Here is a 14,174-nt window from a genome sequence, read left to right as displayed (position 1 = left end):
GTCTGTGGTGTATTTTGTTATTTTTGTGTTAAACCTGAACAGCCTTTTTGCTGTTCACACCCAGAGTTTTGTCTGGGGAATGATCCAAACAGAATCCTTCCCTTTGGGGTCTTTATGGGGAAAAACAGAATTTCTTTCCAGAGCTGGACAGCATCCAGTTGTGTTGGGGGTGACCTGTGGGGGTCTGCCTGGGGACAGCTCTGGGGTGCTCCGTTCCTGGGCTGTTCCCGGTACCCGGGGTCACTGCGGTTCCCTGTTCCCGGTGTCACTGGGGTTCCCTGTTCCTGGGGTCTGTCTGGGCACCCGGGATGTGCCCGGGGGCTCTGGGATGCTCCGTTCCCATTCCCAGGGTCTGTCCGGGCTCACTGCGGTTCCCGTTGCTCAGAGATGCTCCGTTCCCGTTACCCCCGCCGGCCGCCAGGGGGCGCTGCCGCGCGGGGCGTGCCGGGGCCGCCGGAAGCGGAGCGGGGCCCGCGCGCGTGCCCGCGGCTCCGTACGCGTGCCCGGTGCTCCGTGCGCGTGCCCGGTGCTCCGGTGCCCCGCCGGGATCCCCTCGAGCCCCGTCCGTGCCCGGGCTGCGGAGCGGGGCTGGCTGTTTCCCCCCACGCCATGGAGCGGGCGCTGCTGCCCCTCCTGTGCCCGCGGGCCGTGCGGCTGTGCCGGGCCGGGCTCCGGTTCCGCTCCAGCCGCGGGGCTGAGCAAGGAGCGCTCCGAGACCGCGATCCCCCGGAGGCTTCGGGGGCCGTGCGGGGGTCGCGCACCGGGCGGGAGCTGTGGCGGACACAGCAGGACTCGCCCCGGGCCCGCACGGGGAAGGGGCTGGAGCGAAAGGCGCCGGCCCTGGAGAGGACCAAAGGCTCGGAGATCGTGTTTGGGGTGGCCCCGTGCTGGCTGGCGCTGGCCCGGGCGCGCAGGGCGCTGTTCCGGCTGTTCCTGAAGGAGCAGCGCGACGGCCCCGGGCGGCCCCTGAGGGCCGAGCTCGCCCTGCAGGCCGCGGCCCGCGGGGTGCCCGTGCTGCACGTCCCGGGCCGGGCGCTGGACACGCTGTGCCGAGGCCGGCCCCACCAAGGAGTGTGTCTGGAGGCCGCCCCGCTGCCCTTCAGGAGCCTGCGGGACGCTGAGGAGCCGCGGCCGGGGCACGGAGAGAGCGGGGACCGGCAGCTGCTGTGGCTGGTGCTGGAGCACATCCAGGATCCCATGAACCTGGGGGCCCTGCTGCGCTCCGCGTACTTCCTGGGGGTGGACAGAGTGGTGGCGACCCACAGCAACAGGTACGGGCCACAGGAACAGGTAACGGGTCACAGAAACAGGTATGGGGCACAGAAACAGGTATGGGCCACAGAAACAGGTAATGGGCCACAGAAACAGGTAATGAGACACAGAAACAGGTATGGGCCACAGAAACAGGTAACGGGTCACAGCAACAGGTATGGGCCACAGAAACAGGTAACGAGCCACAGAAACAGGTAACGGGTCACAGAAAAAGGTAACCAGCCACACAAACAGGTAATGAGACACAGAAACAGGTATGGGCCCCAGAAACAAACAGGTATGGGCCACAGAAACAGATAATGGGTCACAAAAACAGGTATGAGCCACAGAAACAGGTAACGAGCCACAGAAACAGGTAATGAGACACAGGAACAGATAATGAGCCACAGAAACAGGTAATGAGACACAGCAACAGGTAACAACCCACAGCAACAGGTACAAGCCATGGAAACAGGTACGAGACACACAAACAGGTATGGGCCACAGAAACAGGCATGGGCCACAGAAAGTAGGGGCTCCTCCAGCCCACTTTTCCTCCCAGACGTGTTTGCAGCCTGCATCACTCAGCTGTTGTTTAGGGGGATGTCTGGGGCTGATCTCTAGAGCAGGATTTGGGATGCTGCTGCTCGGCAGGCAGCCTGTGGGATGTGGGATTCCAGGCTCTCCCTGACTCTCCTTGCTTAACCCATTTTGTGTTTCTGTTGTCCCTCCTGTGACCTGTTTCCTGGGTTAATCCCTGAGCCCTCCTATTCTCCATAGGAAAACATATCTCTATAGTGAGTGGCATCTAAAAAATTCACCTGCACTTCCTCTCGTGTGACACTTTTCCATTCTTTTCCCCTTGCAGCTGCCCCTTGACTCCCATAGTGAGCAAAGCCAGTGCTGGAGCCATGGAGGTCTTCGATGTGTACAGCACAGATGATCTGCAGGGCTTTCTGAAGGTACAGTGAGCCATTTCAATTTTTTTTTCCCCCTTTTTTTCAGGAAAACTGAAACACTGTGGGTATAACATGCAGTGTCTGTGCTGGGACACCCCCAGCCCCACTCCATCGGGTAGGGGGAGAGGGTGGCTGCTTTTTCTGGGAGCTTGGAGGTACCAGGGTAATCCTGCAGCTCTGGGGATGCCGGGGTTTGTGTCCCTTCTGCTCGGGGTGCGTGGCAGAGCAGCATCCCGGGGCCCAGGCACACGATGGCAGCATTGGGCAGCCTTTGGAGCAGGGAATAGAGGAGGAGCCAGGGCTGGGGAGGGGGAGCTGCTGGGAATCTTTTCTCCCTATGCAGTGAGGTGTGAGAGGGAGCCCTTTGCAGGTAAAAACTGAAGGCATGCCAAAAAATACCCCTAGACAGCTTAACTGAAAATGTAAAAAATAAGAGTGCTTGCACACATGAGGTTTTTTTTAAGCTTGAGTATTTGGCAATTCTTGATTTCTTTCCTTTTCTAGGCTAAAAGTGCAGAAGGCTGGGAAGTGGTGGGAACAGCCAGCAGGCCCGAGGATGTGGAAGGTGTTCCTGTCATCAGCTGCTCGGAATTCCGGTGGGACAAACCCCTCATTGTAGTCATAGGTACAGCCATTCCCAGAGCTGGGGGGGATGCTTCACTCCAGGGCTTGTTCCAGGTCTGCAAAAGAAAAGCTGAGAGGGAATCCTGGAATGGTGTGGCTGTGAATGAAGCAGGGACTGGGAGGAACAGGGGGAGCTGAGGGAGCACCCAGCAGGAGCAGTCTGTGGATGCACTCAGAGCTCAGCAGCCGAGGAGGGTCTGGGGGGCACTTCTGGTGCCAGGGCACTCACAGGGTGGTGTTTGCTTTGTGTTCTGTGTTTTGATCTGTGCTGGAGCCCCAGGTGTGGATTTTCTGAACCCCAAGCTGAGGGAGAGCCCTGGAGGTGTTTGCTCTTCCTGCTCATGGAGAGCTGTGCCACATTTCCCCTTAAAAACCAGGAATGTCTGGTCTGGGAAGAACCACCAGGGGCTGTTGATGGGCATGGTCTGGATACAAAGCTGGGCATGGTCTGGATGCAAAGCTGGGCATGGTCTGGATGTAAAGCTGGGCATGGTCTGGATACAAAGCTGGGCATGGTCTGGATACAAAGCTGGGCTTTGCAGCCACCCCTGAGAGCAGTTGGGGCACACCTGGGAGGGGGCAGGAGGTGCTGGCTGTGGAGCAGGAGCAGAGGAATCTGCAGTGGCTGCCACTTCCCTAAGCACTGAACTGGGCAATTCCTGCAGGGAATTCTGCCCACTCTCTCACCTTTTGTAGGCACAGTCTGGACTTGTGCTGCCTCCCAGAAGGTGAAGTAGCAGCTTTGTGGCAGCTGGAGAAAGAAACTCCCCCAGGAATGCAGCTCCAGGCACCTGTGTGTGGCCGTGCCATGTCCCCCACTCCCTGTCACCTGGCACAGGAGCTGGCTGGAGCTTTCACCCTTGGAAGCAGAGTCCTGCTGGCCAGGAGCCAGGGAGGGGCTGTCATCCTGCCCCGTGCTGGGGCTGCCTTGGCTCGGAGGATATTCCTTTAATTAAAATGTTTATTGAACTCCTGGAAACACTGACAAGACAGCGCTGCAAATCTGGCATCTCTACAAGATGTGTGGAGCTGTGTTCCAGGGGGAGCAGGGAGGCTGGCAGCTCTGCTGATTGCCCACAAAGAAATGCATCCCACAAACGGCGACAGCACCCGCAGACACGCAGGGGCTGGGAGCGGCAGCAGCGTCGTTACCTTGAGTTATGAGAGATTTCTCCAGGAAAAAGTCCAAATATCCTTTTGTCAGGGGAGATTGGAGGCTGATTGGTAGATGCATGAGGAGAGCTCCCGGACCTTGCAGCAGTAATGATTCCAACTCTCTGCTGAGCACTAACTCTTGGCTGAAAAGAAAATTGAACATTATGGTTGCCTGATGCTGGGCTGGTTGGGAGAAACGTCCTGGATGTGAATATGGAGCATTCCTGCAGCTGCAGGGAGCAGCAGAGATAATTCAGCCTGGGATTGAGCTCCCTGGCACCACACAGATTGTCTTGTAAGTTAAGCATTTGCAGGCTGCAGTTCCCCCTCCTGGCATCCTCACTGGCTTGGCAGAGAGTGATTTGGACAGTCCAGCTTAATGTTGTCTGCACTGGAGTCATTGCTGGAGGCGACAGACAGCTCAGCCTGGGAGCCTGGTGCACACAGGAACAGATTGGGAGCACTTAGATGGCTGAGTAAGAAGAGTTTCTGGGTAATTTGTTCTTCTTAGACCTTCAGTCTTTAGCTCGGGGTTTAAGGCTCTTCACAGAGCTGCTGGTTTTATGGAGATGTTAATTTTGTGTATTTTTCTGCTGCTGGATCTGAATTTCCTGCACTGGGAACTGTAATTGTGAGTGGTGTTAACTGTAAATGGGGCAGGAAGTGTGTTTTGTCATTTCTCCAAGCTCTTGTCTTTGAGCTCCATCAGTGAGGGACGAAGCTGAGAGGTGCAAGTTAAAGATCTGAAGTGGGAAGTGTTTTGTTCACCAGTCTAAAGGAAGATTTAATCTGATTCAGTCAATACTCCCTCCCTTGTGTCACACTGTGCAAGTCTTTTTGCCCTGAATTTATCTCTCCTAATTATTTTAAGCAGCCAGGGCCATAAAAAGCTTGGTAAAAGCTGGAGGCAAAATCGGTGCCTTTATTGGGAATTGTAAGACCCTTATCAGGGGCAGGAGAGGATTTCTCCAGGAGCCATTGCTGCTGTCCCAGTTGGAGAGTCCTGTGGGAGTGTGGTTTGAGAGGCTCAGGGGGCAAATGCCACTGTAAGGTGTAAAACCTTTCCAGGATTCTATTTCTGGCTTTTCTGAGCATCCCTGGAGTAGTGGTGAGGAGACAGGCAGGGCCATGGCAGGCCTGGCTTTCATTGCTGGTGTCACCCTGTGACCCTGGACGAGTCCCCCAGGCCTTGTGTGCACTGCTGGCTGCTACAGCAGGAGGGAAGGATTGCTCAGGATGGGGCTGGGGCTTCTGGGGGCTCACTGAGCCCAGCCACGGGGCTTTGGCCATGACTGATTCCATCTGGGAAGGTGGTGCAGGATGCTTTACCCAGAGCATCCTCCTCTTACCCAAAGTGCAGCCCAGTAAAACATGAGGGAAAAAACCACCTGGGAGTGATGGCACTTCCCATCCCTGTGTGGTCAGGGTTAAAAACCCACCTGGGAGTGATGGCACTTCCCACCCCTGTGTGGTCAGGGTTAAAAACCCACCTGGGAGTGATGGCACTTCCCATCCCTGTGTGGTCAGGGTTAAAAACCCACCTGGGAGTGATGGCACTTCCCACCCCTGTGTGGTCAGGGGGATCAGGGGGCCCTGGCAGTGCCACCCCACGCTGGTGTGGGGCTCAGCCAGCTCAGGGCATGGCTGTTGGAAGGTGCCACATGCTGGGCCTGTTTGCCAGAGGTGTTTGGGATGAGCTGGCCGTCCTTGCAGCCCTGGAGCTGCCTGTGCTGCTCTAAATAGCAAGAATAAAGAATTCTTTGGGGAGCCAGGCGGGCTGGGAGGTCCAGAGCCCTCTGCATTTTCACCTGTCTGCACACAGCATTGTTTAAAGCCTCTCCCTTTCCATTTCCCTTTGTGACAGTGTGAGTCAAACAACTACTAATGACCTGGGATAGATTTCAACTCTGTTTCACCAGTGTATCAGCCCAAACATATCAGGGCTGCTGCCTGGTTTAACAACTAATCAATTGAAACCTCTGGTTAAACTGTCTGCATGCACAAGTTGCACCCAGCCCTTGGGGGTGTGCATGTGTGTGCTGGGAAGGCTGGAGCTGTCCTGTCATTGGGGATGTGGGGTTTGCTGTCCTGGCAATTGGGATGTGGGGTTTGCTGTCCCTGGCAATTGGGATGTGGGATTTCCTGTCACTGGCAGTAGAGATGTGGGGTTTGCTGTCCTGGCAATAGGATGTGGGGTTTGCTGTCCCTGTCATTGGGGATGTGGGGTTTGCTGTCCCTGGCAGTGGGGATGTGGGGTTTGCTGGGGCAGAGTTGGCCTTGGCCCCTTGGCTGCCTTGTCCCAGGGCCCACAGGGAGCTCTCTCCTGGCACTGTGCTCCCCATGGGATCTCTGTGCAGATGTGTTGTGTAGAGAGTCCTCAGAACCTCCTCAGGTGCTGGGGAGCAGATCCAGGGATGTGGCTGCACTGAGAAGGGCCAGACAAAGGAGGAATGAGGAGGAGGAGTGCATTGATATCAGAAGGCTAATTAATTACTTTATTGTACTATATTATTCTATACATCTAAAAGTGAATCTGCCAAGCACTCAACCCTGCACACACTGCACTGATCTCGTGACTGTCAGTGACAGTCCTGACACACACACACACCTGGCCCTGACAGGCCAAGGAACCAAAACCCCATCACTGTGGGTAAACAATCCCCACATTGCATTCTGCCTTGGCACAAACACAGGCACAGAAAATGATAAGAATTTTGTTTTCTTTCTCTGATGTTCAGAGATTGTGAACCCCAGCAATATTCTTGGGAAGAATTGTCCCTTGCTTTTCTCTGTGAAATGTGGGGCTACACTGGGAGGGCAGGGAGGAAGGTGCAGGGGCTCCCTTGCTGTGTGGGAGCTGCTGAGCCTGGCGAGAGTGTCACAGAGACACAGCACCCCCGGGAAGTGCCCTGGGGAGGGGCAGGGAGGTGGCAGGGCTGGGCTGGGCTGAGCAGTGTGTGTGTTGTGTCCTCAGGCAGTGAAGGGCAGGGCCTTTCCCTGCAGACCCAGCTGCAGTGCCAGCAGATGTTGGCCATCCCCCCGGGCAGGGCGCTGCACCCCAGCATCGACTCCCTCAACGTCTCCGTGGCTGCAGGTGAGAGCAGGTCTGGGCACCAGGCACCAAACCCACAGCTTCTGCATTTAACATCCAGGCCACTGAATGATTTTCTTGTGGTTTGGAAAAAAAAAAAAATAAAATCCCTTAATATTTATTTACATTTGTTTTCCTACAGGTATCCTCCTGCACTCCATCTGCAGCCAGAAACGGAGGCACGGAGATTGAAATCCTCTTTATGTGGTGGGGGAAGCTGCTCAGTGTGGATATGGAAATGCTCTTCCCAGGGTCTCCACCATCACTGTGACTTCCAGGGAGAGCCCCAGAGACCTGAGCTGCATTTTGGCTGCTGCAGAAGCCACCAGGCCCCTGGTGTCGTAGGTAACACCTGGGAGGAGCAGCTGTGGGAAGGGACTCAGGTCTGGGAGCAGCCACTTTTGGCAGGAGCACACCCAGGGATGGCTGCCAGCACCCGTGCACTGGGGACTTTGTGCATCACTTGAACTCTGGGGACACTTTGGGCTGTGGGTGAAAGATCCCTGTGCCCTCCCCCTGGGCAGCACTGCTGAGTGCCAGCTGTGCCTGGGAACCTCTGGGGCTGGGTTTTCTGTATTTGTTGTAAACCAGGTGTGCAGCCCTGCCAAGGGCTGGCAAACATCTGGAGTGTGGGGGGGGAAATGGAGCCCGTGGAAATAAAGCTTTTGTAAAGATTGGTTGTAGACTCAAATGAATCCATTTTGTGTCATGTAAATCCAGAGTGTGATTAGTCCTTCAGGTGGGAAGAGGCATCTGGAGCTCGTTTCCTTCTGGGGAAGTTTCCTTTCCAAGCTGGGCTGATCCTGCTGGAGGCTGAGGTGCCCTAGGACCCCTGTCCTGCTGGTGCCACTGGGGTGGCTTCATTTGCAGCTGTCCTGCTTGAAAAACCAGGCTGGCTAAATTATTGAGAGCCAAAAGAATGTTATCACTTAGCACCTTAATTATTTTATTTAGCTACCGTGGCCCTGTGCATAGGATTCCTTATTAACACTTAATTTACAGTGCCCTTTAGGGATCATTTCAAACAATTCCGTTCAGTCTGCCCCCTCCCCACTTCCAAATGAATAAGTAAATCACTCGGAGTGACTAATTAGGACTTTCCTTGGAGCTAAATGAAGTCTGTAAACCCTGCTCTGTGGGTGTGGGGGTGTTCCCTGGGTGTCCCTGCTGGCACTGGGGACACTCCAGGTGTGTGGGACAGGGCATGGAGCTCCTGAAAGGTGTCCAGGGCTCCCTTCTGTGGCTGGGATGGAGAGGAGGGTGCCTGAGGAAAAGGACAAATCCCCAGTCCCTCTGAAGTGACACCATCACACAACCAGGGCCGTGTGACCCAAACCCACAGGGAGCTGGAGAACCCTGTGCTGGTGCCATGGAGCACCTTGCTTTGGCACTGGGGCATCAGACAAGGCTTTTGGGGAGTTGCTTGAACTTGAACTTTAGGATTTGAGTGCATAACTCGGGCTGCAGCTCAGACTGTGCTGCTTGTGAGGGCACTGAATCCCACTCTGGATGGCTCTGCTGTTCCCTCTGATCCCATTTCCCTCTCTGGTTAGTTTTAACCCCATTTTCCCCACCTGCAGTGACTTTTGGATGGAGCTGATGCTTTGTCCTCCTGCCCCAGCCCCATCCTGAGGCTCTGAGGAGCACGGGGACCTCTGCACTCTCCCACCTTTGGTGCTGGAGCTTTGTGCTGTGCCATTTGCCCCCGATCTAATAAATGCAATCCATTAATTGGATCATTGCCTGCTTCTCCAGTTAATTTCCTGGATATTTTTAAATGTTAAAATGTAGTTTTTATAGTCTTTCATTATTTTTAGCCCTAAGCTTGACTATAATAATGTAACTGTAAAAAACTCCCAGCTTTATATCATAAAGGGGGACATTAATTGTCATTTTTTGTGTACATCAGCATGATCAAAACACGTTTCCTGATTACTTCTGTTTGTACATAGAGTCTCTTTGATATTTAGATATGAATAAAGTGTATGTGTGTGTAATTTGAAAGTCAATTCTTCCCTCCCTGCTGCTTGTCATGGATTCCTTTCAGAGGCTTATTTACCAAATTGATTTTAAAATTTACTAATTGCCCTTCCAGAATGATTTCTCAATAATCAAAGTGTCTCTAAGCACAGTGGCAAAATATTTGTCCTCCTTCATTCACAGGGTGAGTTCGGCACCAGCCCTGCCTTATCTCAGCCAGGGGAGAACCCCAAAATCTCCCATCTCCCAAAATCCACCCTGGGCAGCTCTGGCTGGGAGAGCAGCTCAGCTCCTGCCCCACGGTTCCCTTTTGTGCTCAGGGTGTCCCCACCACTGGAGAAATCCCATTCCACCCAATCCAACTGGAGAAATCCCATTCCACCCAATCCAACAGCTGGAGAAATCCCATTCCACCCAATCCAACTGGAGAAATCTCTTTCCCCTCAGTTCACTGCTGGGTCCCAGTGATGTTTTGGAGGCTGGAATGGCTCTGGGACAGGGGACACCTTTCCCTCTGCAAAGGCCAGGCTGGTGGCAGGGGAAGGGAGCAGCCTGGGAATGCTGCTGGGGCTGGGAATGCTGCTAAAGATGGGAATGATGCAGGAACTGGGAATGCTGCAGGAGCTGGGATTGGGAATGCTGCTGGAGCTGGGATTGGGAATGCTGCTGGAGCTGGGAATACTGCAGGAGCTGGAGCTGGAGCTGGGATTGCTGCCCACGGGGCACCTCCGGATCCCGGTTTGTAAATGTAATCAACCTTGAGGTCTTGTTACTTCCACAGGTGCAATTAACATCACCATCTGCTAATCCGTGATTAACGATGTTTACAATTAGGCTACAACACGGGAAAATGGGCTGGCACTCTTTGGGGCTTTTTTTCCCTTTATTTTTTTCCCCCTCCCTGCTCCAGCATAGGAGGGATTGCCCCATGGAATGCCCCCCCCACCCCTCCATTAAGTCCCAGATATTTTGCATTTTCCTTATTTAAAAGTGCTGTTAAAACTCCAAACCAGCTGCAGGAAGGAAGGGTTCAAATCAGAAGGTCAGTGCTGCTAAATGGGATTTAATTGCACGGGGGTTGAGGTACAAACTGATGAATCTGAATAATAAAACTTTGTGGGGAGCAACATATGGTGCAGTTTAAAGTAAATTTTTATTGATCATCCCACAACTGTTGTGTTAATGGGATGGCAGCCTTTGCTTTGGGTTTGATATCGACGTGGAGTTTTAATAATGTCACACAGGAATATTGTGGAGGGGTTTATAGTTTAAAATAATAATAAAAAAAAGAGAGTGTTTTCTATTAACTGCCTTCTTCTTGTCTAGGAGAGAGGAATACATTACAAGGCTGCCGTGTGTCTTCCAGATCTAGGTTACATGTAATTGCTCAGTAATTGGTAGAACCATGTAAAAGCCATGGTATTTGTGAGTTTTCTAATTTGGGATTAATGCTGGCGAATTTCCAGGATTTAGTGTCTCTTTTTGGGTCGAGAAATCTGTCCCAAACACTGGGGGGACTCTGGAGCTATTTGGGAACAGTTCTTTTTCGAAATTCTTTTGTGTTGGGATCAAAGGGTTGGCATTTGCAGGGGCAAAATAATTCTCTGTCTGTCTTGTATTTATTAAAGCAGCTGTCGTATTCCAGCCCCCCCCCCCCCGTTGCACGCTTTGTGTGCGTGGCTGTGCAGACGAATAGTGACACAAAGTAGTGCCACTCGGTGCTAGGAGTGCGGAAGGCGACAACCCGGAGGGACACCAGGGGTCGGTTGTGCAGGGTTACGCACCGCGGTGGGAAAAAATCTCTCGGTGATGTCCCGGCTCCTCAAGTTCCGGCAGACGGAGAGACGCGGAAGGATACATGCAAGGCGCTGCCGTTTTCGCCTGCTGTGCTGCCGTGTACGGACCCGGTGGCGGCGGAAGCGGCGTGCCAGGGCACGGGGATGCCGGCTGTGGTCGGACAGCGGCACCCAGCGGCTCGGAACCGAGACCGGGCTGTGCCAAAACTGCGGCGAAAGCAGCGCGGGGGGGCGGCGGCGGGGCGGCGGCGGGGCCGCGGCGGGGCCGAGGCGGGGCGGCGGGGGGGCGGCGGCGGGGCGGCGGCGGGGCCGAGGCGGGGCGGCGGCGGGGCGGCGCGGGGCCGCGGCGGGGCCGAGGCGGGGCGGCGGCGGGGCCGAGGCGGGGCGGCGGCGGGGCGGCGCGGGGCCGCGGCGGGGCGGCGGCGGGGCCGCGGCGGGACCGCGGCGGGGCGGCGGCGGGGCCGCGTGATAGAACTGCGCATGCGTGCGGCTGATCCCGGAAGCAGCGCTGTGGTTGGATGAAACGGCGCGGAGCGATATCGCTGGTGCGGGGCTCGTAGCAACGGCGCAGGCGCAGGTGGGGGTGCTAGGTTATCACGGCGCTCGGCGGCGTGGCGGGCGCCCGCGGAACTGCGGGAATGGAGCCGCGGCCGTGGCCGGGAACGCCGGGACAGCCGTGGTTGCAGGAGGCGGCGGAGCTGCGCCATCCAGCAGCTCTGAAGCGAGAGGCTGCGGGGAGGAAGGCACGGCTCGGCCGGCCATGCAGCGGCAGCGGCAGGAGCGGGGAAGCGACCACGGACAGCAGCGGGGCGGCCTTGTCAGCGGGAGATGATCCCGGGGTGGCGGGAGGGGCGGCGTGCAGCCGCTGGGGGCTGGGCTGGCTGCCCACCCGGCGGGCAGAGGCGGCGCTGACGGGAAGCTGGGGTGGAGCCGCGGCGGCACGGCAGAGGCTGCAGCCACCGGTGCAGACGCCGCGGCTCCGGCACGGGGTGGCTCGGCGGGCTGGGGCGCCCCGGTCGCAGCGCAAGCGGTGCTGTGCCGGGGCCGGGGGATTGCGCCGCAACGCCGGCAGGGACAGGGTCAGCCGTGGGCGTGTGCCCTGCCACGGCGCCCGTGGGCAGCTCGGGGTGCGCTGCAGGCGCTTGGAACGCCAGGGTGGGGGGGGCGGGCTCCCGCGGCAACGCGCACAGGGGGCGCTGGGGGCGCAGCGCGGCCACGCCAGATCCGGGAGCCGCAGGGAACTGCAGAGGCGGAGCAGCAGCAACGGGACTTGGGCCGCCGCCGGCCCCGCTGTGTCGGCAAAGGGGGCGAGGGGGACGTGGGGGGCGGCAGGAGCGGCCGCACTCGCGGGTAACGGGGGGGGGCGGGGCCGCGGTGACGCTGGTGGGCGGGCTCGTAGAGGCGGGATTGAGGGGCGGGGCCCGCGGTAGCCGGGACAGCGGGAACCAACGGGGTGGCAAAGGCGGGGATAGTGGGAGCGGTGGGAGGGGCCACGAGGGCGGGGGGTGGGGCGGCAGGGGCGAGCAGGACCGCGGGGTCCGACGGGGAGGTGGGGGGCGTGTCCCACTGGAGACTCGTGGCGGAGAGGGGCGGAGTCGCAGGAGGAGCACAGCTCAACAGCGCAGCTGCTGCAGGCATCCCCCGTGCAGCTAACACAGCTCCAGCAGCGCCCTGCAAGCTGGGACCACCTCCTCGGCAGCCAGATCCTGGCAGGAGATAGTAATAAAGTGCTTTATGCAAACTGTGTCCTGAAAGTCACTGGGGAAGACGCCTGAACAACTCCCTTTTACGACAGTTCAACTTACAGCACTATGACTCCGTAGCGCTTTACGGCACCTTTTGCGACAGTCGCGCTTTACGACACCTTTTGCGACAGTCGCGCTTTACGGCAGCTTTTACGACAGTGCTGCTTTACGGCACCTTTTACGACAGTGCTGCTCTACGGCACCTTTTACGACAGTTCTGCTTTACGGCACCTTTTACGACAGTGTTGCTTTACGGCACCTTTTACGACAGTCGCGCTTTACTGCACCTTTTACGACAGTGCTGCTTTACGACACCTTTTACGACAGTCGCACTTTACGACACCTTTTGCGACAGTCGCATTTTACGGCACCTTTTACGACAGTCGCACTTTACGGCACCTTTTACGACAGTCGCACTTTACGGCACCTTTTACGACAGTTCTGCTTTACGGCACCTTTTGCGACAGTCGCGCTTTACGGCACCTTTTGCGACAGTTCTGCTTTACGGCAGCTTTTACGACAGTTCTGCTTTACGGCAGCTTTTACGACAGTTGCGCTTTACGGCACCTTTTGCGACAGTTCTGCTTTACGGCACCTTTTGCGACAGTTCTGCTTTACGGCACCGTTTACGACAGTCGCGCTTTACGGCACCTTTTGCGACAGTCGCGCTTTACGGCACCTTTTACGACAGTTTTGCTTTACGGCAGCTTTTGCGACAGTCGCGCTTTACGGCACCTTTTACGACAGTTCTGCTTTGCGGCACCTTTTACGACAGTCGCACTTTACGGCAGCTTTTACGACAGTTCTGCTTTACGGCACCTCTTGCGACAGTCGCGCTTTACGGCACCTTTTACGACAGTTCTGCTTTACGGCAGTACTTTTATGGAACTTTTACGGTACTTTACAGGTTTTTTTTTTGTTTTTCATTTATTTTTAATTAATTTTTTTAAATTTTATTTTTAAATTAATTTTTAGTTTTAATTTTTCTCTTTTCAAAGCATTTATTTTATTAATTTTATTTTTTATTTTATTTTTAGTTAGTTTTAATTTTTCTATTTTTAAAGCTTTGTATCATTTTTCTCTTTTTAAAGCTTTTTATTTCATTTTTTTAATTTTATTTTTTTAATTTTTAGTTTTAATTTTTCTCTTTTTAAAGCATTTATTTTATTTTTTTAATTTTATTTTTTATTTTATTTTTAGTCTTAATTTTTCTATTTTTAAAGCTTTTTATTTTTTAATTTTATTTTTTAATTTATTTTTTTCATTTTTCCCTTTTGTAGCTTTTTATTTAATTTTTTAATTTTATTTTTCATTTAATTTATTTTTTAATTTTTCTCTTTTTAAAGCTTTTTATTTAATTTTTAATTTTTTTAATTTATTTTTTAAATTTTTCTCTTTAAAGTTTTTTTTTATATTATTTTTAATTTTATTTTTAGTTTTAATTTTTCTATTTTTAAAGCTTTTTCTTTTTTATTTTATTTTTTATTTAATTTATTTTTTCATTTTTCCCTTTTATAGCTTTTGATTTTATTTTTCAATTTTATTTTTTACTTGATTTATTTTTTAAATTTTT

General features: G+C 54.1%; 1 protein-coding gene across 7 annotated transcripts; it reads left to right on the top strand.

Annotated features, from left to right (window-relative positions):
* The first annotated feature begins 443 nt into the window (after positions 1–443).
* On the top strand, positions 444–7,757 carry MRM1 (mitochondrial rRNA methyltransferase 1). Of its 7 annotated transcripts, none has more exons than XR_013184856.1 (5): positions 444–1,271; positions 2,120–2,213; positions 2,715–2,835; positions 3,531–4,465; positions 6,964–7,083. XR_013184856.1 is itself a non-coding variant. In XM_054646920.2 (5 exons), exons 1-5 carry the CDS (start codon positions 610–612, stop codon positions 7,270–7,272), a joined length of 1,047 nt encoding a protein of 348 aa, XP_054502895.2. In that variant the 5' UTR covers positions 448–609; the 3' UTR covers positions 7,273–7,421. The 7 variants fall into 7 exon arrangements, 5 of the variants coding, with proteins under 5 accessions (XP_077044786.1, XP_077044785.1, XP_077044787.1 ...); XR_013184857.1 differs by lacking the exon at positions 3,531–4,465 and adding an exon at positions 7,223–7,250 and having other exon boundaries at positions 445–1,271; positions 2,715–2,806; XM_054646920.2 differs by lacking the exon at positions 3,531–4,465 and adding an exon at positions 7,223–7,421 and having other exon boundaries at positions 448–1,271.
* The last annotated feature ends 6,417 nt before the right edge of the window (positions 7,758–14,174 follow it).

This window comes from Agelaius phoeniceus, chromosome 20 (assembly GCF_051311805.1).
Source record: "Agelaius phoeniceus isolate bAgePho1 chromosome 20, bAgePho1.hap1, whole genome shotgun sequence".
NCBI classification, from domain to species: Eukaryota; Metazoa; Chordata; class Aves; order Passeriformes; family Icteridae; genus Agelaius; species Agelaius phoeniceus.
The sequence above is the reverse complement of the archived record's forward strand: the minus strand, read 5'-3'. Positions and strand labels throughout refer to the sequence as shown.